Source organism: Erpetoichthys calabaricus, chromosome 2, assembly GCF_900747795.2.
Source record: "Erpetoichthys calabaricus chromosome 2, fErpCal1.3, whole genome shotgun sequence".
NCBI classification, from domain to species: domain Eukaryota; kingdom Metazoa; phylum Chordata; class Cladistia; order Polypteriformes; family Polypteridae; genus Erpetoichthys; species Erpetoichthys calabaricus.
In genome coordinates this window covers 320310069-320335936 of record NC_041395.2, presented here as the reverse complement: position 1 = coordinate 320335936, position 25868 = coordinate 320310069, and the positions used below count along the sequence as shown (strand labels likewise).

General features: G+C 36.8%; 1 protein-coding gene across 3 annotated transcripts in view; it reads right to left on the bottom strand.

Annotated features, from left to right (window-relative positions):
• ccar1 (cell division cycle and apoptosis regulator 1) overlaps nucleotides 1-25868 on the bottom strand; it is a 96179-nt gene that overhangs the window by 10467 nt on the left and 59844 nt on the right. For all 3 annotated transcript variants that reach the window (XM_028795946.2, XM_028795949.2, XM_028795948.2), the window contains exons 15-21: nucleotides 25213-25296; nucleotides 22426-22614; nucleotides 17173-17364; nucleotides 14005-14265; nucleotides 11093-11219; nucleotides 8249-8337; nucleotides 3302-3448 (exon numbers count right to left, since the gene is read on the bottom strand). In XM_028795946.2, the coding sequence (XP_028651779.1) occupies nucleotides 3302-3448; nucleotides 8249-8337; nucleotides 11093-11219; nucleotides 14005-14265; nucleotides 17173-17364; nucleotides 22426-22614; nucleotides 25213-25296 (1089 nt within the window). The remainder of the gene's footprint in view (nucleotides 1-3301; nucleotides 3449-8248; nucleotides 8338-11092; nucleotides 11220-14004; nucleotides 14266-17172; nucleotides 17365-22425; nucleotides 22615-25212; nucleotides 25297-25868) is intronic.

Here is a 25868-nt window from a genome sequence, read left to right as displayed (position 1 = left end):
AAATTATTAAACAGTAAAATCTTCTTCTGTAATTTGCTACCGTGGCAATTTGTGTGTCTGTCCAGGATTTTAAATGACCTGTAGCTCGCAAACCGTTTCACCTATACACTTGAAATGTGGTACACATATAGTACGTCACGTCTACTATCCGCTTTATGGGTGATGATTGTTTTACTCTTTTTATCTTTATTTTATTTTATTGTAGAATCAACTCCTATCTGCGCACAGCAGGGCAGCCGTGGGCGGATGCGTATGGTGTATTCACTCCATGTTATCGTGCATTGCGCTGTCAGTGGTATTTTGATAAAAGAATTTGAACAACATATAAGAAGCGTATAAATTATTAAACAGTAAAACATTAACATTTAAGAAGTAAAGTTACATTAAGTACTACTGCAGTGCCTTCGGGTATACCTCATTTTTTGTTTGCCCATTACATGCTTAAATGTATACATTTTTTGGTGCACCTACCCGAGAACACGCGACATATAACCGAGCGTGGGAGAAGCATGGATTTTAAACACGCGTTGAGTTCATCTGCTGGTCTCCCTCGTGGAATAACTGGTAATGTTTGACTAAAATCTACAGCGAGTAAAACGACATTACCTCCTATTTTTTTTTTTACGATCTCTGAGATCTTGGTTTTTTCGTTTCAAGGCTTCATAAGCTCTTTTATGTTGTATGGTGTACTTATCCCAAACCATCATCTTTGAATGTTGCAAGACTTTCGCCTTGTATGTAGATCGGGGTAATTACATTCATTGCATTCCTAGTCTGAATCACAATGTGATCCTTTAAAATACGGAATCGTGCCGCGTTTGAGAATGAAATTGCGCGTCCCGTTTTGAATCAATACTGGACGGGATTTATCCCGTATTTTTTTTATAATTTTTTTTTTAAAGCAGCGTCTCATGCAAATCATCCCACACGCATTTTATGAAGATGCCTCCTTTCCTACTTTTGATTGGGTAATACTTGATGTCATCGTTAGTTTGATTGGTCTTTTTAACTGTCCAGTGAGGAGGGCGTGTCTTTTAAGTAGAGTCTACAAAGTGTTGGCACTGAGAGGTGGCGTCAGCGCCATAGTTGAAGCCCCTAACGTTGCGGTCAGCAAGTCGGCTAACATCCGCCATGTGCCGTCTTTCAGTTGCGAGAAGCAGATCATAGAATGGTTGAAACTGTTGCCCCTAACGTTGCGCCACGGCGTGTGGTTCGTTTATACCTCGTGTCTTCTCATTAAACTTTTATCTCGCGAATATGTTATTGCAATCCGCAGCGGGAGCGTTTCTATAAACTTAATTTAAACTTACGTTTTACACCGTGCTTTGTTTCCCTTATGAACATGCTTGTATGCTTAACTCGCTCCGTTCTCAATTGTTTAATTAATTTTTTGCTCTTCGCTGTTTGCGGCTGTTCCTCCATTTCCCCCTACTTCGTTCTTTTATCTCGCGAATATGTTATTGCAATCCTTAACGGGAGCGTTTCAATAAACTGATTGAAAATAGTTTTGCATTTACCTTTTTAGTAAAAGGCGAGCTTTTAAGCCTGAGAAATCACCCCGTAAATGCACACGTTTAATTGCACATGTGTTAATATGTATGGTTACACAGTATTAAAAGACAGTGAACAACGTCAGTTACCTTTGTTCCCGCGTTTGATAAAAGGTGAGCTTTTAAGCCTGAGAAATCACCCTGTAAATGCACATGTTTAATTGCACATGTGTTAATATGTATGCTTACACAGTATTAAAAGACAGTCAAAAATTAACGTCATTTACCTTCGTTCCCGCGTGTGACTCGTGCTGTAAATCTCTTCCTTGTTTTTAGTTCACGTGATTACGTAGGAGGCGTGATGACGCGATACGTGACTCCGCCTCCTCCATTACAGTGTATGGACAAAAAATATGTTCCAGTTATGACCATTACGCTTTGAATTTCGAAATGAAACCTGCCTAACTTTTGTAAGTAAGCTGTAAGGAATGAGCCTGCCAAATTTCAGCCTTCCACCTACACGGGAAGTTGGAGAATTAGTGATGAGTCAGTCAGTGAGTGAGTGAGTCAGTCAGTGAGGGCTTTGCCTTTTATTATTATAGATATGTAAATACAATACTAGCAATAACAACAGCTTTAAAATAGTGAATTATCTGTCAAGTGGCCATCAAACTACACTTTATGCAAGGTAGTATTTGGCATTCATGAATATCAAAATACAATGTAGGGCTTGAATTTAATTGATACACTGGAAGAATCCCATGTCTAATATCAAATGGGAGTTATAATTTCTGGGTCTGTGGGGGATTTCAGCACAGTTTGTAAAAATGACACCATCATGGACTACCCAATTTATCTTACCATGTGCATGTACTGAATTATTCTCTGACACTAACTGACAAATACTGTTTAAAATAAAAATTTAAACATCATTATATTTTTACTGTTGAATTAGTGGATACTAATATATTTCAGTTTAATTTCAATTAAACAAACTCCTTAAAGCTATTTTTGTAAAAACGCATTAGTTTGTTAGATATTAACTTTGTTAGGTTTGTAATCTTCCGTATTTGCAGTAACGTCTGTATCATTACTTGGTTAAAAAGTATACTAGAATAATGTTTAAAGAGTAGTCAAAGGACAAATTTCTAGAGCTTTCATTTTCCAAATCTCTCCCTCCTTATATTTGTCTCAACAAAGTTTTCTTGTGTTAAATCAGTCTTGCTAGTTTTATGTTAATTCATTATTTTCAGAACTCCTGTAAAACAAATAGCCATTGTTATGACATTTTCTAGGGGTCTCAAGTGACTTTGCTATTGCTTATGCATGTGTACTAATTCAGAATTGCAAAACTACCTGAACTGACAAAATCTGTAGTCAATTAATCGTAACAGAGACTGCATCCCATTCAACTATATAACATTAGTGCTTTCACTATGTTCATTACATTTTAGTTACTATACTAATGAACACTAGTTTGGCTTCATAAAAGAAAATAAGTTACACAAATGTAGTCCTTGCAGATTTGTATTCAGCACTGTACTATAATGTTTTATAAGCCTGCTGATGTGCCTGTGATTGTTTGTTAGTGCAGTATACAAGTAGTAATACTAAGGTGTGCTTCAAAGCACTGAAATGATAAGTGCTATTTTGGAATTAAAATGTGGAGCAGCTCATTTAGTTGCCAATGTAGACAAGCTTAAAAAAGTAAGGAAACATACACTTTGTTGGAATGGTAAAGATCTTGTCTAATGTTCTTTCTACTGCCAAGATGCACTTAAAAAGACAAGTAGGGTAGAACAGTGCGATACCTGAGCACGAGAAAGGTGTAGTCCCAATGTGTAAATAATTTCCTCCAAGTCTTTTTCTAGGAGATATCCACAGTGGCTTTGATCAAAATAAACAAATGCCATAAGAAGATCTTTGTTGTATGTGACCATTTGCTTCTTTTCTTTTTCCTAAAAACAAAAAATAGGCACAATTTCAGTACAGTCAATTTTGCAAAAGAATGCCAAAGTTAAACTCTAATTCAAAGGATTTTTTTTTCAAGCTGCAAAATCATGATAAAAACGGTATATTTATATCATGTGACAGCTGATCTTTCTACAGCAACCTTTTATCTTACTCATAGTTAAACAAAATAAAACCAGTTACACACTAAAATTTTATTTACAAGATGCTTATTATTTGCAAAGCGACTATTAAGTTTATTAAACATCGTAACACTGTTGCCAAAATGCTGATTTCTTTAATGATGAATTTTAAAATGCCACATCATTAAACAGTTAATTTTGTAAAAGAGATTAAGGAAACTTTACAAATTTCTACATAGTATAGATGCACAATAAACCACAGAACTGCCAGGTGTTTGAAGGTGAGCCTTTTTTTTGTAGACAGTACACTATGTTTTGCTCAAATATTATATCTAGACTATACATTAAAAATGCAAGTAAATCAAATAGCTTACTGCACGAAAGCAACAACAAACTACAGAATTTAGTGGTAAGATAGCAACAGTAATAAAGATGGAATTGAAGCATTTAATTTTTTTTTCTTTTAATCTAAGACTTAACATATAAGTAGTTGCAAAAAAGTTAATGGTACACACTGCACATATAAAAAGAGGCCTGCAAGAAGACAACATTTTTTATTAATATTTTATTAACTATTTAATTTTATTTATGTTTATTGTAGTACTTTGGCTACAACATTATTTGTAGAGCACATTTAAAACAACATCAGTAAACTGATATTAGGATGCAGTGCGAGCATACATGAGTAAAAAAAGGAAGAAGTTTTAAAGCAAAAGAAGGTGGCTTAAAGATTTTCCTTATTTAAAACTGTTAGCTCATAGTCTTGTGAGGCCTAATGTGTTTCTCAAATGAGAATGCACATTTTGACACAACCCCTTTAGAAAGCCTGCAGTGAATATCTACTGGGCTGTTCAAAATACCCACTCCCAATTTCTCTAGTCCGTGTGTTATGAATTGCTGCTGGGGTTTTAGCAAGAGAAAGAAAGATACTGAACAAAAGACTAACGGTGACAGAAAATAAAAAGTTGAAATTACTGTTATCCATTAATAAGTTCAGTAGCACAAGGTAACTGATGCTTAATAATGCATTTGTAGGATGTAATGAGAGCTTAGATAGTAGACACAGACAGACACACACACACACTTAGACCACTGCAACTACTGGGCTCCACATGTTTGAGAAGTGTCTCTGTCTGCTAAAATATCTGTCATTTTAACTATTGCATCACTATAGGACATAACAGCAAATACAATTTAGATAAGCATTGTGGTCAATGTTTATACACCATGTTAAAACGCTGTGGCTATTTTGTCATGGCATGTTTCCGTTGCCAATTAAATTTCTTTAGTTGTTTGTTGAGACGTGCAGTCAAAATGCAAATAAGCTGCCTGTCAAAATGCAAATGAGTTGCCTTATCTACTGGTGTTATAAGAGATTTGCTGATTCAGGTGTTTTGAGCACTGAAATCTGCACCTCCTGTGGCTCATCATTATCACCTCTCAACACCAGTACTTCTGACAGAGTGTAACACACCATTTACTTCAAATGTATATTTTGCAGTTCATATGTCATGAATATCGCAGCCATGTCTTTCAAGCTTACATCAACTTCTACACTATCTTTGAACCTTTTTTTTTATTGATTTTACTGAAATCACATAACATTCCATACAAATACATCAATTTTACAAGAATAGGATTGAAAACAAATCAACACCCAACCCTGAGAAAGAGAGCATGGCCAGCAGAATAAAACTTAAACCTAGTAAAAATAAGCAAATAAGAGTAATAAGTGAATACAGATTTTTAAAAAAAATAGGGAGAGAATCTGCCTCCTCAGTGCTTTAAAAGCTTATTCTACAATGGTATTGATTAGATCCTACCAGGTTTGGAAGAATTTCTGCATAGATCCTCTAAGTGAGAATTTTACTTTTTCCAATTTCAAATTATATATCACAACAGTTACCCATTGACTTAAAAGGGGAGAGTTAGGATTCTTCCAGTTGAGCAAGATAAGTCTATGTGCCAATAGTGTAGTAAAGGCAATTACAGTTTGTTTGTCCTTCTCCACTTTAAGCCCATCTGGAACTACACCAAACACAGCGGTTAGTGGATTAGGAGGGATTGTGACACCAAGGCTGTCTGAAAGGCATTTAAAAATCTTGGTCCAAAATTATGTTAGTTTGGTGCAGGCCCAAAACATGTGACCCAGTGAGGCTGGAACTTGATTGCAGTGTTCGCAGGTTGGATCTTGCACTGGAAACATTTTGGACAATTTTAAGCGAGATAGATGTGCTCGATATATAATTTTTAGTTGAATAATTGTATGCTTTGCACATATGCAGCTCGAGTGAATTCTCTGCATTGCTAACTTCCACTCCTTTTCTGATATGTTGAGAGAGAGATCCTTTTCCCATTGTCCTCTTGGGTCTTTGAAAGGGAGGGACTGTAAAATGGTTTTATATATTGCAGAGATGCTGTCTAAGTCCTTGAAACTGATGTATTTTCCAGCGTAGAGGGAGGTGGGAGATGAGGGAACTTTGTAACTCTGAACGACAGAGAGCATATATAGCAACGGCGACAACATATCATTCATATTTTTTGTTCGTTCATTGATGCTGTTGAATACCAACATATCTGATGCAACAGAGATTTTTCCCTTGCATCAAGCCATGTTTATTTTTAAAAAACACATAATGCTCTTACTGCACATGCAACACACATTTATATGTCTGTTTTTTAGGAGACCTTTCAACTGTAAACAGTTCATTGTAAACGGAAGCTTACTGCCTCTGATCTTTGCAATTCAAAATTACCGCCCCAACTTTGAGTGTTACCTTCATGAGGAATTGCATTGGTTTAGAAATGTGACACTCAGTCAGCCATCTAAATGTTGCCACTCATGTTTAAACAAAATTCACTCATGGTTGTCTATAGACATACAGTATCTCACAAAAGTGAGTACACCCCTAACATTTTTGTAAGTATTTTATTATATCTTTTCATGGGACAAGACTGAAGATATGAGACTTTGATACAATGTAAAGTAGTCAGTATACAGCTTGTATAACAGTGTACATTTGCTGTCCCCTCAAAATAACTCAACACACAGCCATTAATGTCTAAACCACTGGTAAGAAAAGTGAGTACACACCTAAGTGAAAAATGTCCAAATTGTGCCCAATTAGCCATTTTCCCTCCCTGGTGTCATGTGACTCATTAGTGTTACAAGGTCTCAGGTGTGAATGGGGAGCAGGTGTGTTAAATTTGGTGTTAATCGCTCTCACACTCATATACTGGTCACTGGAAGTTCAACATGGCACCTCAGGGCAAAGAACTTTATGAGGATCTGAAAAAAAGAATTGTTGCTCTACATAAAGATGGCCTCAGCTATAAGAAGATTGCCAACACCCTGAAACTGAGCTGCAGCACGGTGGCCAAGACCATACAGCGGTTTAACAGGACAGGTTTCATTCAGAACTGAACTCGCCATGGTCGACCAAAGAAGTTGAGTGCACGTGCTCAGCATCATATCCAGAGGTTACCTTTTGAAAATAGACGTATAAGTGCTGCCAGCATTGCTGTAGAGGTTAAAGGGGTAGGGGGGGTCAACCTGTCAGTGCTCAGACCATACGCCGCACACTGCATCAAATTGGTTTACATAGCTGTTGTCCCAGAAGGAAGCCTCTTCTAAAGATGATGCACAAGAAAGCCTGTAAACAGTCTGCTGAAGACAAGCAGACTAAGGACATGGATTACTGGAACCATGTCCTGCGGTCTGATGAGACCAAGATAAACTTATTTGGTTCACATGGTGTCAAGCGTGTGTGGCAACAACCTGGTGAGGAGTACAAGGACAAGTGTGTCTTGCCTACAGTCAAGCATGGTGGTGGGAGTGTCATGGTTTGGAGCTGCACGAGTGCTGCTGGCACTGGGGAGCTACAGTTCATTGAGGGAACCATGAATGCCAACATGTACTGTGACATCCCTTCGGAAACTGGGCCGCAGCATGTCTCCAGACCTAAACCCTATTGAGCATCTGTGGGGCATCCTCAAACAGAAGGTGGAGGAGCGCAAGGTCTCTAACATCCACCAGCTCCGTGATGTCGTCATGGAGGAGTGGAAGAGGATTCCAGTGGCAACCTGTGAAGCTCTAGTGAACTTCATGCCCAAGAGAGTTAAGGCAGTGCTGGAAAATAATGGTGGCCACACAAAATATTGACACTTTGGGCACAATTTGGACATTTTTCACTTAGGGGGGTACTCACTTTTGTTGCCAGCAGTTTAGACATTAATGGCTGTGTGTTGAGTTATTTTGAGGGGACAGCAAATTTACACTGTTATACAAGCTGTACACTGTCTACATTGTATCAAAGTGTCATATATTCAGTGTTGTCCTATGAAATGATAAAATATTTACAAAAATGTGAGGGGTGTACTCACTTTTGTGAGATACTGTATTTATTTGGCTTCAGCAAGACTAGTTATTTCCTTATTCAGCTCTTCTAGAAACATGTACTACTAAAACATTTCTAAATGGTTTAACATACAATTAAAATTAATAAATAATGTACATCAATAAAATTTCAATAAAATTTGTAATTGAAATGCAATAAGAAAATAACAAACATCCAACAGTACTGCCTAATACCATAGTCTGGCTGTAATTATATGCATATATTTTGAGGATTAACCTGATAGTCTAATACGCTAAGAAATGCTTACCTTATCTTTTGAAGACCTTTCTTTATTTTTTCTTTCATCTCTTTTGTAATCTCTTCTGTCTTTACCATTTGTTTCTTCATCTTCTTTTTCTGTAGTCATCAGGAAAGACAATTAATACTTTTACTTTCAACAAACAATTTTTTTTTTCACAAAAGACAAACACAAATCTAAAGGTACATGCTTGTGACATTAAAAACCTAATCACATTAGACTGCGATCATTCTTCAACACACTGAATGTCAGCTCAACCAAATCATTAATGTTTATCATTCTTGTAACTTAGCTGCTCATTTTTTGTTTTGCCCAAAATAATATATATAGGCATTTATTTATTTATTTTTAATTACCAATTGCCTCAAATAGCATGTGATGAATAACCATGATAGAGGAAAATTTATTACCAAAGACATAACTTTCTTAAAAAGAGATAAAATTCATACACAAATTTCACAACAGTTGTGATAAAACACATTATGAATAATCAAAATGGGAAAAAAAACAGTTTGGGCAAAAAGAGATATTTTAAGTTGCATGAAAGAGAAAACCAAACAAAATGTGAAGCAGATATTAAAATTAAAACTCAAACAGAAATCCCTGGCACAGTGTTTCTATCCTGTACGAGTGGAGTCTATACATTTTCCCTGTGCCTGTGTGGGTTTTCCTCCCACATTCCCAAATACAATGCAGTTTAGGTTAGCTGGAAATACAATGACAGTGGTGGAAACTCAGTATGTGATGAGATGTGCTCTGTGATAGAGCAGCATCTAATGCAGAATGGTTTCCCACCTTGCACTGGGTACTACTGGGATGTCTCCCGCCTGACCACGACTTAATTGCATGAAGCTTATTTGAGAATGTACAAGTGTCTGATTCAAGAAAACAGAGTTTTATCATACCCCCCCACTACTGACACAAACAAATTAAATCGATTATGAAATATATTACTATTAAATATAAATCTATACTGTTTACAAAACCATGATGCAAAAATTAGACACGTATTTCAGAACTGTTGGATAGTCAATTTAAACCTGTATATAATGAAATTTTGAGATCAAATGTATCTACTTATTACTCAAAATAACTAAAATCTTATGTAAAATATAAAACTGACATTCATCTCTATAAGGAGCTTGTTTGCTCTACCTTTGCATTACACCTGAAACGCCATGCACAACACTGTGGAATTTTTTGGAAGATTTAGGATACTTCCTGGGTAAACAAAAAAAAACAAAAAAACAAACAAACAAAAAAAAACCTTTTCACAAGGTACTTTAGGATAGATTCTTCTACCCAAGTGCTCTCATCCTAAACCTAAATGTGAACTGTTCTTGTCCAAGTTCTCACTTATGTATATCATTTTAATGAATTACAGTGTTTTAATGAAAATTAATAGCTACGTGGGGAATATATTTCAGTTGCTTTTCTCCTTTCATAGGGTAATTTTATGGTAGTATTTGTCATTTTGTATTACAGTGATCCCTCGCTATATCGTGCATCGCCTTTCGCGGCTTCACTCCATCGCGGATTTTATATGTAAGCATATTTAAATATATATCGCGGATTTTTTGCTGGTTCGCGGATTTCTGCGGACAATGGGTCTTTTAATTTCTGGTACATGCTTCCTCAGTTGGTTTGCCCAGTTGATTTCATACAAGGGACGCTATTGGCAGATGGCTGAGAAGCTACCCAACTTACTTTTCTCTCTCTCTTGCGCTGACTTTCTCTGATCCTGACGTAGGGGGATTGAGCAGGGGGGCTGTTCGCACACCTAGACGATACGGACGCTCATCTAAAAATGCTGAAAGATTATTGCTATCTTTTGTGCAGCTGCTTCCTGAAAAGACATGCTGCAAGGTGCTTCGCATACTTAAAAGCTCGAAGGGTACGTATTGATTTTTGACTGAAAAACAAACTCTGTCTCTCTCTATCTCTCCCTGCTCCTGACGGAGGGGGTGTGAGCAGCCGCCTTCAACAGCTTTGTGCCGCGGTGCTTCGCATACTTAAAAGCCAAACAGCCCTATTGATTTGTTTGCTCTATGTGACATTCTGTGCTCCTGACAAGCACTCCTTTGAAGAGGAAGATATGTTTGCATTCTTTTAATTGTGAGATGGAACTGTCATCTCTGTCTTGTCATGGAGCACAGTTTAAACTTTTGAAAAAGGGACAAATGTTTGTTTGCAGTGTTTGAATAACGTTCCTGTCTCTCTACAACCTCCTGTGTTTCTGCGCAAATCTGTGACCCAAGCATGACAATATAAAAATTTCCATATAAACATATGGTTTCTACTTCACGGATTTTCTTATTTCGCGGGTGGCTCTGGAACGCAACCCCCGCGATGGAGGAGGGATTACTGTAATAGTTATTTTTCAGCTAATTATTGGGTACTACTCTATTGGACATGCTTTCAAAAACATTTAAGAAAATTGAAAAACTTAGTCACAGACCCTCCCCCAACACACATTAATGCCATTTTTACATCACTTAAATTAGAATCTGCGTCTACAAAAGCTACTAAGCCATCGGAAGGCTATTTGTGTTCCTTTTTAACTACACTATAAAGTACTGTTAAAAGGAATGTATTTGATGTAGTGTACTAGCACAAGTGCATTATATCATCACTATTATTTTGAATGTGAGTCATTACTACAAAAATATTTCATCAAAAAATATGACCACTGCTTAAAGTAAAATATGTGAGATGCCCCAACTTCTTACATGAAATAAAACTGTCGCAAAATACACCTGAAAGGTATGCCATTTTCTAACTTAAACTTTGCAAACCTCCAGTGGGAAGTGATCTAGACTTTAAAATACAAAATTAAAAACATATTCAGTCTACCGTCTTCATCATCATCTTCTGCCTCTTCAGCTTCCATAGGGTCATACTCCTCAGCAGTGGCGTTATTGCTTTCCTCATCAATTTCATCTTCATCTTTCAGGTCCTCCTTCCTTTTTTCTTTATCATCCTTCTCATATAAAGATGAAATGAATTGCAGTTATACATTTTCTGCGCAGTTATATCAATCAGAGTTTGTGAAATATGATAGTGGGTGCTTGTGAGAGTAGAAATGAAAGAAAAGAAAGAAATGGCAATGGTACTGAAACGTGTGTTATCTTTCAAACTATAAAGAAATATTGATGAAATTGGTCATTTTGAGCAAAGCAAGTCAATTAGTACAGACTTTGCAGCATAAAGACCAAGAGTTATTACGTTTTAGAGCTTTCATAATTATACAGCACTCTTCACACTTTCTAAAAGCAGAACTAAATGACCATGAAAACTACAAAAATGTATTTTTAATTTTACCGAATTGTTTTCATGGGGGAAAAAAAAAGAAAAAACCTGTTTTGATATCTCTAGAACCCATTTGAGCATTTCTGGATTGATACAGTCGTGTGAAAACTGCTGACGTTTTCAACATATTTGAACAGGCAAATATTGGATCTTCATACAAACAGTGCCAACAGAAAAATGTGACATACCTGAAAAAAAAAAATAAGGAAAATTTGCATTTTCAACAAAAAATATCAATGGATGTAATGGTCTACAGGGGAAAAAGTAAGTACACCCTTGGCCTCAGAAGCTGGCATTGTCCCCTTTAGAAGATACAACATATTGTTGGTATTTTGCATAACTGCCTACCAGCCCCTGACACTGAGTTGGTGAAATTTTGACCTCTCTGCCATTGAAAATTCCTTTCGTTGAAAGAAGTTTGTGGGTTAAATGTTAAGTTTACATTTTACATTTTTAGCCAGTTTTTGCTGGATTTATTAGTATACTTTGAATCACTATGTTGAAAGGTCCACTTTTGGTCAACTTCAACTTTCGGACAGATGGCCTCTTGTTCTCCTTAAACACTATTTGATATGTTGCAGAATTCAGAGTTAACTCAGTCAGTGCAAGCTGCCTAGGCCCTGATGCAGCAAAGCAGCCTCAAACCATTACATTTCCACCACCTTGCTTCACAGCTGGTATGTGGTTTTTCTCCTGAAATGCTGTCAATGGTTTGCAACAAACATGTCTGCTTTTACTGTGTCCAAACAATTGTATCTTTGCTTCATCTGTCCTCAGCATTGTTCAAGAGGGGATGATCTTTGTGTACATGTTCAAAAGCAAACTGTAGACTTGCTCCAATGTTCTTTTGGGACAACAAAGGCTTTTTCCTGATACACCTTACATACAGGTCAAATTTCTGCAATAGTTTTCTGATTACGGATGTATGCACTTTGACAGATTATCTGCAGATCCCACAATGAAATGTTGGGGCACTTGGAGACTTCTTTAAGTACCAAACAGCCAGCTTTTGTGCTGAATTTGCTGGGCTGGGCAGTCCTGGTCAAACTAGCAGTCAACTGAAATGTTTGCCTCCTGTAAATTATTTTCCTTATTAGTGGGAATGACTGATTTGAAATAAGTTGGCAATTTTTTTTTAATTCCTTGCCAGACTCGTATGCATCTGCAACCTTCTTTCTGAGGGTATTAGAGAGACCTTTAAATCTTGGTATTATGACACAACACACATCAACAGCAAAGTGAACACCAGTTTAAATAAGGCAGGTTCCACCTGCATACGTCCGGAGAGAGGTCCAAACCATTGACACCTAATCTGCAATACCTCATTCTGATTTTATGGATTTAAAAGTGGTGATAAACGTAGGGACGTACTTACTTTTACCAAGTGACAAATTTGCATTTTTGTAAATTTAATTTATGAGAGTGATTGCACCATGTCAATTTGATGTGTAATTTCTTCAAGTATGTTACCTTTATCTGTAGACACTGTTTGCATGGAGATCTAATGTTTGCCTGTTCAATTATGTTGAAAAAGGCAACAGTTTATATGGGGTGCCCTTACTTTTTTACATGACTGTGTGTGTTTATGTATCTTTGGTAAAAGCTTTACATAACTCGAGAATGAATAGACATTGTTATGAAATGTTGTTGGCAAATTACAGTCTTAACAGCTGATTATTTTTGTTTGGGGTGAATTTTCCAACTATTCATCTCTGAGCTTTAAAAGGTCAAAGTTTTCAACATTAACATCAACAGCAGCTAAACCTCTGTTCACAAAAATTAGCATATGCATATAGTACTTTGAAAGACAGACATTTATTCATTTTGAATTCAAAGCTAGAACTTTGAGCTTATAAAGTTTAGAACTTTCAAACAGAATTCAACTACTACATTGTGCATAATCTTCACTAAATACAAATATACTGTACTCATATTGCAAATATAGAGAAAATCACGTGTTGGCCACATGATTTTTTTTGACTTTCCTTAAGCATTTTAGTCACAATGCAGCATAAAAGATAGTGTTGAAATTTATTGATTATCAATTTGCTACCTATTTCTAAAGAAAATTACTACATATACTTGGTGAAACACTGGTGTTTCATATAAATGCTAACACTTTTTTTTTGATCTTTATGCAAACTTCATAGCATGTTGCATGTTCAAGGGTGTTATGCTTCATACTGTTAGATAATAGATAGAAAATTTACTTAGTAGTCATCTTATATGAAAGCAGTTACAAATATACATGGTATTTCCCCTTTTATTTGTCTGAAGTGTGGTACTGGCCTATGGAATGTCAGTCATTAACAGTAATAAAGAAAACAAAATACTAGTCTATTTTATCCTGGTAGACCATTATTATTTTTCTTATTAACACATGCAAGAATTAGTACAAGTTAAAAATAATTACATCTGAAACTTTGCTAGGTATAATAAAGTCAAACTTTAATTACCTTTCTTTCTTCTTTCTCTTCAAATAATTTATTTCTTTTAGCAATCGGCTCAACGTTGTCTTCATCACGGTTTTCTTTACTCTTGGTATAATCTTTTTTATCTACTTCTTTCCTCTCTGTATCTTTTTTATCATCTTTTCTAACTTTTTCCTTTTTATCTGTCTTTTCATCCTTCTGAGGGAGGGATGCCACTGCTTTATATATGCGGTAACCAAAGTCTCTCTGAAGCATTTCATTGAACAGTTCAGCAAACAAAGATACCTGCAAAGTAAACAATTAACATGTATGTGGTTAAAAACAACTGGAGCAAAAAACTGTGGGTTCAAAAATCACAACTGAGAATCTATCACTCCATTTACAAATACACCAATAAGTGCATGGTAGATAAAATGTTACGCTAAATCTGACAAATGCATAGACAAAAGTAAGCCTATACAGTGGAACCTCTGTTCACGAACGTCTCGGTACACGTACAAATCGGTTTACGACCAAAAAAGTTTGCCAAACTTTTGCCTCGGTTCACGACCACACACTCGGTATACGAACAAGCCAGTTTCCCTTTCGGTTTGTACATGTTCAGTCTCTCCCTGTGCGAGAGCGCGCGACACACAGAGAGAGAGAGAGAGAGAGAGAGAGAGAGAGAGAGAGAGAGAGAGAGAGAGAGAGAGAGAGAGAGAGAGAGAGAGAGAGAGAGAGAGAGAGAGAGAGAGAGAGAGAGAGAGAGAGAGAGAGAGAGAGAGAGAGAGAGAGAGAGAGAGAGAGAGAGAGAGAGAGAGAGAGAGAGAGGGGCTGGACTCATAAGGTAGAGAAGGCAGTTAAAGAATGCACTGGGCTTGATTTTGTTTTCACTTCTGTTTACAGGGATCGGTTCGTAGCGTGCATTGTTTGTGTTTTTAGCCAGCAGTTCCTAGCACTATAGCGCAAACTATTGCAGTGTTAGTTTTCTCTGTTGTTCAAGGTTTTCTCAGTGTTATTCAATGTTTTTACATTTAGTTTACTATTACGCTGTGTATTCTATGGTTTAATTAACTATATTTGTGCTTAAAAACTTAAAAAATATATATATTTACATACAGTTCGTATGGTCTGGAACGAATTAATTGTATTTACATACAATCCTATGGGGGAAACTGCTTCAGTTCATGACCAAATCGGTTTACGACCAGAGGTTTGGAACGAATTATGGTCGTGAACCGAGGTTCCACTGTACTACTGAAATATTACAGATAACTAAAGTATTCTGCTAGCCACCATAATTTAACCACTTGATTTAAAAAACTACCAAAACATTCTATTTTGAATTCCCAGTTACCTATACTCACATGTGGCAATAATAGCAGAAATAGACACTGGTCCCACATAGGGAAAATACACAAAGTATAATTAAAAATTGTTCACTCAACACATTCTTTTTGTAAATTACAGGAGTGCATTTCCTAGAGTTAACAAAATTTACTTTAGGACATGAAATGATCAGTAGTCCTCTAGTCCCAAAATTTTAGGTCAGACTAGCCACTTTAGAAATTTTCACCAAATTAAATGAAATCATTGAGCTATTATTTGTACACAACCTTCTCTTTTAAAGAAGCTGATCAAGTAGATAAGTTGCCCAATAGTGTATGGCAACTTTACATATTCTTCTTGGCCAGTTGCTTTTAACACCATAGCTTTGGAAGCCTGAAGTTGTCTCTTTTTTGGCAAGTCTACAAGATCACTTGTAAACTCACAACAATTCCTCTTCGATATATGGTTTTGTAATATCAAAGAAGCTGGTGTTGTGGCAGTGGCGCTGTAACCTCATTTTCTGATGCATTTATTTATTTTTTCTTACTCAGGCTGCAGCCTGACAAGAAAGTTACAACAAATTACCAAACAATCTTTTTTTTTTTTTTTTTTTAACAGAAACCCTTAACTGTTTTCTAGGGATGCTTGCATCAAGCCATTTAATATTTAATTGCTTCCTTTCATTATACTTAAATGTATTCTATTATGTCAAAATTATATATAGGATTTGTGAAGTATTTTTATCAGTCAGATTTTGGATTTGACATAATCTACAATATACATTTGTCTGGTAAACAATGCAATTACAAATGGATAATGATATCTACAACGCACTTTTTGATATACACAACTGAGAGATTTCAGTTTATTTATATTAAGATTTTACTTTGAGATATCTAATCACAGTCTGAGTAGTAAAAATCAGAGATATCTACAATTAAATTCAAGCTAGTAAAATTCAAATAATAGACTTCTGTAATTTTGAGTAATTTAAATTATTATTTTTGTCAATTACATTTTGACTATTTAAAATAGCATTTTACATATCTGAATGCATTTTTTGTTGTTATCTTTAATTCAATCTCCTTGAAGATTTGAAAGTGCAGTCTCAATTAGTCAAGATTTTATTACACATATGTAACTGAAAGCTACAAAATCCACCCACAGAAAAATGTTGCCACATTTCACAAGCAAAATGGCCATATGTAAAATTAAAAATTCTGGCTAATCACATATTTACAGATATCAAAAATAGGAATTGGCACAGCACAGGAAATGTTTAAATTGCGTGCAATAAATGTGTCTAATTGGCATCAGCTCGATCCCATTCAAGAAATGGGTCAATTTTCCTGCAGAACTGCTTTGTTAACACTAAGCAAAAACACAGGATGTAATACAATCTATAAATTACCGGTATAAATTTTGTTCCTGTGGTTATTTCCCTAATGTGTCTTAGTGAAAGGACTATGAAAGATCTCCCAGAACTAAGAAAATGTTCATGGTACTTATCCTTCTGACTTTAAATGTTTGCAGTTATTGGGCATTAGTCACATTTCTGTTTTCTCACGATCTTTTTACAGGACAAGTTACAAGCTCAGCTGTGATCAAAACTAACTTGTTGCAATTAACAAGTAAACCATAGAGGTTACTAAAAATTAGATGTGGCTTTTTGTAACTTGTGCTTGATCTTTCTGCTTCATTGTTTCATCCATGTAAAGTATAGTTTTCTTAAGAAATTTGGACTCTGAAAGCCCAGCAGCAGAAAATTAAGATGTGGCACACATAAAATATGAATGGCAGCTTGCGCAGTAAGTGCAACCTACTAAGAAATGGGAAAGAAAATTAATTTTGGCAAGAAAAGTAAAACAAAAGCAGCACAATTACTTCAAAAGAATGCTCTTTATTGTCTTCGAGTCTGTAGTCTAGCAGAACACTCAACGACATGATGCTGCAATCAAATTTGCCATTCTTAGCAGCCCAGTTTGGATGCACGACAATTGTAGGCTCGTCTGGTAGAATGTAGCGACGCTCTCTTCGCTGGCGTTCCACTTCTTCCAGGCGTCGTTTTTCTTCCTCCTGAAATTGATTCATTATGGTACTTTATTAAATGACAGAGAGGGCAATGGCGATTGCGCAAATCTTAATTGAAACATATCCAGAAACAATATCTATATATATATATCTATATATATATCTATATATATCTATATCTATATATATATATATCTATATATATATCTATATCTATATATATATCTATATATATATCTATATATATATATATATATCTATATCTATATATATATCTATATATATATATATATATATATATATATGTCACTGTGTGTATGTAGTATGTTCCAGCATCACTTCTGAACGGCTGGAGCGATTTTCATGAAACTTGGTACACATGTTTCTCACTGGTCGAATAACAATACTGTAGGGTGAAATCAACCCTAACCCATCCCCTTCTGGAAAGGGGGGGGGGTGATCTTGCGATCTTATAATGCATGTTATCATCCAATTGACACTCGGAACGACCACCAGAGGGCGAAATGGAGGTGACTACTTTATGTTTGAGCACCGCCGCGCCCCTGTTGCTTTTGAAATTAAATAGAGTTGGCCGGTTACGAGCATCAACTGGATGATAACATACACACAAGACTGTAAAACAAGCACATTATTGAGTCTTCTTTGTTTGTTCATTTATTTTTATTTTTAAAGTTGTGGGGTTTTTTTAATTATATTTTTCTCAAACAATTAAAAAAAACAAAACAAAAAAAAACACTTTATTTTCCTCCCGGACAACACTGGGTATTTCAGCTAGTTACCTATAAAAGTTGCAAGAGGATGGCTCAACCAAGTACTGAACAGGGGAAAGAACACTTACAGATATTTACATTTTTTTAATAGTTTATGTAAATATTTGAGAGGCAGGGGGCAGCATTAGGTTATCTGATTGATACAAACCTTCCCAGTCAAACTGATCAAAATCTCATTCATTTTTATGTGAAAAAAATATTAGGCCTGAATACTTTCTGGTCCAGAATTATGACAGAAAAACAAAGCAATTTAAGCCATTTTTTAATTTAATTCTAGCTGATCATCTTTTCACTAAAAATAGATTATGCCAGACAGTCTGAGCAGAAAAAGCCATAATGAAGACTTAATGCTTGGGACACTGCAGCGCTAAACCAATCAAAAAAGGCATCAAATGTGCAAAAGATAATTATGAGACCACCTCCTTATTAAAGGATATATGACATATTTTAAGTTCTGCACTTTTGTTGGTCTCTTCTGTTTATGTTAGTACATAAATTATATCTTACTGTTTTAAAAGTATTCTTTAACACTAGAATTACCAGAGCCTACGAAAAAACTCGTAAATCCGTCCCACCTTAAATCGCGTCTTAAATCCGTTTGCACCTCTCCGCCAGAGTCCTTTGTCATCTAAATGTGCTGATAAAGCTACTAGCAGCCAGCTATTCCATCCCCCCACCGACTTAGAATGAACTTCTCTCCTAGTTCAAGCCTTGCCTTGATTTGATTACCTGGGATTGAAGTGGAGTTTTACAGTGGAAATAATTCTAGCGTTATTTGGAATACACGCATTTCATGTGTGTTCCATTTCTATAGTTGGCTGTGCAAACACATTTTAAAAAACAGAAACGTTTTTCATATTCTAATAGTAAATGACAAAATGTAGGCATAAACTATATAACGTATGAAGCCTGAAGTCCATATATCAAAGAAACACTTTCACAAAAGGTACAAATAAAAGAACATGTGCGCCTTCATTCAAAAAAAAAAAAAAAAAAAAGCCGCGTTAGCATGCCACATTGACACTCTTGCTACAACCGCCGCTGTGGTGTAATGGTATCAGCGCCTGACTGGGAATCAGAGGGTGGCGAGTTCGATTCCGCATGGCTCCACTTCGAGAAATTAACTGCTCTTATTCTTACAATTTTAGAATAACAATATAAATTTGATTTCAGTCTGTAACAGGCGGTGTAACTTATGATACTGGTAAAGGTTAGCTTTTTTTTCTTAATTCACTTTTCATTCTCGCAGTCGCATTCAGAATCAATCCATACAACCCCATCTGACACAGCTGGTTTCACATAAATAAAAGTGTACTTTTATTCAAGACTATAACCGAAGAATAAAGAAAGCAAGTTACAGTTGGTGGTTGATACGACAGCTTGCGTGGTGCAATGTTAAGAACTGCTGATTTCCAATCCGTGCTATATAAAATCATCACATTCAAATATTAACAGTTCCCACACACCCAAGGTCCGCCATTCCTACATTTACAACATGTGTACTTGTTGCAGTGTACACACCTCTCTGTGCTATGGTTCCTATTACAGTGAATGAGCACCTGACACTGTACTTTCTTCCCTGGGGGAAGCTGAGGTCTTAGAACGGAAGTTTGTTGACGCTGTATCATCTTTTCTTTTTCCATCGCCTTTTCCTGTAAGAAGCGACGACGAAGTTCCTCTGCAAGGTGAGCCATGAACACTCTTCTTTCCTCAGCGGACCCCGTGCATGCCTTATACAGTACGTGTGCGTTCATCGCTGCTAGGTCAAGGATGTTGTACAACACAGCAACCGGCCACCTGCGTGTTCCTGTGCGCACTGAACAAGCACGCGCCTTCTGGTCCATGATGTCAACGCCACGCTGGGGAAAAAAGAAAGACAAATATATGTGACATTTTGAAGAAATCATTTTATCACCAGAAGAGCACCAGAATACTTCGTCACACTAATATTTTTTTCATTAGCATACCTTCATGTGGTTGTAGTCTGTGACCGTGTTTGTTTTGTTTTTTTTTTATCTTGCCCAATCTCCACATCATGGTGCATTGTGCTGAGAATGCAGACAGACTTCATCTTTTTGGGCACATACACTGTCAGCATGGCACTGGGAGATCTAAACACCAGCGTGGAGAATTGTTCGTGTACTGAACTGACTTTAGCTGCAGGTGGAAGTTCCCGTCGCACTTTATTCATGGTGCCAAGCAGAGTTGAATTGCGGTGCAGCAGTCTATTAGCCAGCGAAAGTGACGTGAAGAAGTTGTCTGTTGTTACGGTTCTGCCTTTGTCCAGAAATGGCTCCATAAGCTTTATGACCACAGACTCGGAAAGTCTTTCTCCCGTGGGACGACTGGGATCTTTTCCTAAATAAGGAGTGGCATTGCACATGTACTTTGTCTCCAAATCTGCCGCAATCCAAAAAGGCAGAACCGTAACAACAGACAACTTCTTCACGTCACTTTCGCTGGCTAATAGACTGCTGCACCGCAATACAACTCTGCTTGGCACCATGAATAAAGTGCGACGGGAACTTCCACCTGCAGCTAAAGTCAGTTCAGTACACGAACAATTCTCCACGCTGGTGTTTAGATCTCCCAGTGCCATGCTGACAGTGTATGTGCCCAAAAAGATGAAGTCTGTCTGCATTCTCAGCACAATGCACCATGATGTGGAGATTGGGCAAGATAAAAAAAAAAAAAACAAACACGGTCACAGACTACAACCACATGAAGGTATGCTAATGAAAAAAATATTAGTGTGACGAAGTATTCTGGTGCTCTTCTGGTGATAAAATGATTTCTTCAAAATGTCACATATATTTGTCTTTCTTTTTTCCCCAGCGTGGCGTTGACATCATGGACCAGAAGGCGCGTGCTTGTTCAGTGCGCACAGGAACACGCAGGTGGCCGGTTGCTGTGTTGTACAACATCCTTGACCTAGCAGCGATGAACGCACACGCACTGTATAAGGCATGCACGGGGTCCGCTGAGGAAAGAAGAGTGTTCATGGCTCACCTTGCAGAGGAACTTCGTCGTCGCTTCTTACAGGAAAAGGCGATGGAAAAAGAAAAGATGATACAGCGTCAACAAACTTCCGTTCTAAGACCTCAGCTTCCCCCAGGGAAGAAAGTACAGTGTCAGGTGCTCATTCACTGTAATAGGAACCATAGCACAGAGAGGTGTGTACACTGCAACAAGTACACATGTTGTAAATGTAGGAATGGCGGACCTTGGGTGTGTGGGAACTGTTAATATTTGAATGTGATGATTTTATATAGCACGGATCGGAAATCAGCAGTTCTTAACATTGCACCACGCAAGCTGTCGTATCAACCACCAACTGTAACTTGCTTTCTTTATTCTTCGGTTATAGTCTTGAATAAAAGTACACTTTTATTTATGTGAAACCAGCTGTGTCAGATGGGGTTGTATGGATTGATTCTGAATGTGACTGCGAGAATGAAAAGTGAATTAAAAAAAAAAGCTAACCTTTACCAGTATCATAAGTTACACCGCCTGTTACAGACTGAAATCAAATTTATATTGTTATTCTAAAATTGTAAGAATAAGAGCAGTTAATTTCTCGAAGTGGAGCCGTGCGGAATCGAACTCGCCACCCTCTGATTCCCAGTCAGGCGCTGATACCATTACACCACAGCGGCAGTTGTAGCAAGAGTGTCAATGTGGCATGCTAACGCGGCTTTTTTTTTTTTTTTTTTTTTTTTTTTTTGAATGAAGGCGCACGTGTTCTTTTATTTGTACCTTTTGTGAAAGTGTTTCTTTGATATATGGACTTCAGGCTTCATACGTTATATAGTTTATGCCTACATTTTGTCATTTACTATTAGAATATGAAAAACGTTTCTGTTTTAAAAATGTGTTTGCACAGCCAACTATAGAAATGGAACACACATGAAATGCGTGTATTCCAAATAACGCTAGAATTATTTCCACTGTAAAACTCCACTTCAATCCCAGGTAATCAAATCAAGGCAAGGCTTGAGCTAGGAGAGAAGTTCATTCTAAGTCGGTGGGGGGATGGAATAGCTGGCTGCTAGTAGCTTTATCAGCACATTTAGATGACAAAGGACTCTGGCGGAGAGGTGCAAACGGATTTAAGACGCGATTTAAGGTGGGACGGATTTACGAGTTTTTTCGTAGGCTCTGGTAATTCTAGTGTTAAACAGAAACATCAAATGAATTTCAGTCACAATAATTTGAGCAAGAAAAGAATAAAAAGAAAACATTTATGTCTTTCAGAACAATAACTGCTGTTCCGCTTGGGTTAATTTTTTATACTCTTTACTAAAGATACAATTACCTCCTTGTCTTCTTCTGCCTTCATCTGTTCTTCCTCCTCCTCTTCTGTATTGTCTGTTTTTTCTGGTTCTTTCAATTCATCTGTTTGTTCCTCCACTTTCAGCTGTTTCATCAAACGAGCGATTAACTGAGACTTTAATCCTTTTGAACTAAGGCTGCGGCTTTCCAGTTCCTTACGAAGATCATTTACCTTTAGGGTACAAAACACCTAAATGTGACTAATAGTTCCACCTAACAAATTGATTTTACTATTTATTGGGTATAATAATGCCTAAAGGCATAAGGTGCTGTGTAAATCTATTGAAATGACACAATTTAAAAATTGAGTCACAATGGAAGATTCTGAATGAATGATTTTCTTTATATACAAGGCATTACTGAACCTTTAAAAGTAGCAGAAATTATAACAATAAAATCAGATAAATTAGAAATAAAATTGAAATGCCTATTCTGTGTGGCAAACATATATAAATTATTATTTGGTCTCTAAAACAATTATATTTCTCCCAAACATGACACTTAAAATATTTAAAGCTGCAATCAGCATAAAACTGCACTAAATGGTGTAAAGAGCATACTCTTAGAAATAACACCTCTCTCATCCACCCCTTAAGGCAGGGGTCGGCAACCCGCGGCTCTGGAGCCGCATGCGGCTCTTCAGCCTCCTTGTAATGGCTCCTTTTGGCCTTGACAAAAAAAAAAAAAACATGAAAATGAATAACGGCAATTTCTTAATTTAATTTGTATATAATATATGTAATATATATAATGTTTATTTACTACTACTACTGTTATACACTTTAACATCTAATTTTTATTTATAATTTGTCAACTAAAATATGCGTCACATCTACGTCCATAGCCCTCGCCTTTACCTGCAGGTGGCTTCTGGAGTGTGCGACCCCTGCACTAACCATGAATAAATCCCAAAAATGAAAAATCCCAGAAGAGAACAGAGTTTAATTCTGCGTGGACAGAAGCATTTGCCTTCACCGCCAACGACGCTGGCTTACCGGTGTGCTTAATATGTGGCGATAAATTATCGAACAACAAAAAATGTAACGTTGAAAGACATTTTCGAAACAAGCACTCAGCATTCACTGAAAAATACCCAAGTGAAGATGAACGAAAGAGAGCAATTTCGGAACTGCAACGGAAAGCTGAACAGAGCAAACATACTTTCAAAAAGTGGATCACTTCTCCACAATCAACTACAGCTGCTAGTTTTGTGGCAGCTCAAGAGACCGTAAGGAGGGGTAAGCCGTTCACAGACGGAGAATACATGAAAGAATCGTTCATAAAAATATCAGAGCATCTATTCTCTGACTTTAAATGTTTTGGTGTTTGAGCGCATGATGACAGTGTTTGCCAGAGATGTACAGAAAGGTACACTCTCTCACTTCCCCTCCCTGAGAGAGTTCAAAGCAGTGAACATTCACATAAATTGTGATTATTTCCACCGTACAATTATTGCAATGCAAGCTGCATTTAGAGAAAGATTCAGTGAGTTCAGAAAGAAAAAAAACACTCTCTCCTTCCCTGGACATCGACCCATCCCTGCTGAACACATCCGCATTCACAGGAGTAAGTAAGCCCGATCTAGAAATTGAACTGGCCGCATAGCGGATAAAGATTTATGGGTGTCCAAGTTCAAATGCCTGACAGCGGATCTTGAAGAAGTCGCCCGTCAGAAGGCTACTCTCGCTAAAGAGCACAAATGGACTGATATTGAAAACCTCCCCAAACCCGACAAACTTGTTTTCAATACATGGAGTGCCATTCCCGAAACATATATGAACATGAAAAAATATGCATTTGGAGTCCTGTCCATCTTTGGCTCAACATACTTATGTGAGCAAGTTTTCTCAAGAATGAACTTCATAAAGTCCAAATATCTCTCCCACCTCACACATGAGCCTGCAGTCCTGTGTGAAGGTCAAAGTCACATCGTATAGCCCCGACATAGAACAACAACAACATTTATTTATATAGCACATTTTCATACAAAAAGTAGCTCAAAGTGCTAGAGATGATCTGCAGCGAACTTCAGAAACAGAAGTCACATTAAACAGGTGAGAACAATAGCATTTAATAGGCTAATATTTAAAAAAAAAAAAACACATTTATTTCAGACCCGGAGCTGATGTCGGTTTTTTTGTATGTTCAGGTGCTTCAGTTGATTGCTGGCTGAGAGGGAAACCTGAAGAGGATGAGAGCACACTGAAATGGAATTTTATGTTTACTTTTTTAAAGCTGCTAAGCTACAGCTAAATGTTTTATTTATATTAAAGTGGGCTAGTTTTTATTTTAATTTTATACAGGTATAGGAAGGACTCAAATAGGCCTGCAGAGTTCAGTTAAATTTATTTCAAAGTAGGCCTACACATGCACACTGCACTTCTGTTTGTTGTATTCCGTGGTTGTAACATGTAAAATCTAAAAAAAGATTAAAACTTTTAAAAGTTTATAAGCTGTGTTATGTTTTGCGGCTCCAGACTATTTTTCTTTGGAGGAAGAGGGAGCAAAATGGCTCTTTTGATAGTGAAGGTTGCAGACCCCTGCCTTAAGGTTAGCTCATATTTAAAGCTAAAAGGTTTGTAAAACAAAAAATATTTCTTTATGGTCTATGTGGTGAAGTTGTAAGAAAAAGGACACTCAATTTAACATAAACAGAGAAATGCAATAACTATAATATAGTGCTATTTTAGAAAGAAAAGAAAAATGAATGCTAAAAGTTCTAAAAATAATTCAGCTTCTATGAACCCTAGCAGAACTCCGTAGAGTGTACCTTCATGGACTTGGGGTCCAGTTTTGACCAGTGAGTTGGAGTAGAAATCTCTTTCAGTTCCCCTTCATCCTTTTCTTCCTCTTCCTAAGATAAGAAAGTTACATAATCATTAAGCTTCACATTTTCTAGCATAAGCCTGTCATCTATTGTGAAACATTAGGTTGATCCGTGCAAGTAGTAAGGTCAGAACTGTTTCTCAGTGTCTCCTCCTAATAGGTTATTGATTAGATAAATCCACTGCTATATTAAATAAAAAATCTATTGTCTTAATCTGATCAAATGCCACTCATCAGCCAATCAAAGCCAGATCTGTGAAACACAAAAAGAAGAGCAATGACAAACTTCCGATGACTCATCAAGCAGATAAACACACACGATTGGGTGCCCTGGCCAATCAGTGTGCGCTCCACTTTTCATTTTTTTTTCCCCACCACCACGTGGTTTACTGTTCTTCAGAACTTGTGTTCAGGGAACTGGCCTGTAAACCAAATATTTTAAAGCCTCTACATAGAACCCAATTGCAGAGGACCACACCAGGACCAATGGGACATATATGAAAGACAGAATTTAGAATTTTTTGCAGATGGGAGGATTTTATTTTAATAATAAACACTGCTCAGAAATAATTTACTTTCAAATTCAGCAACTGGTCCCCA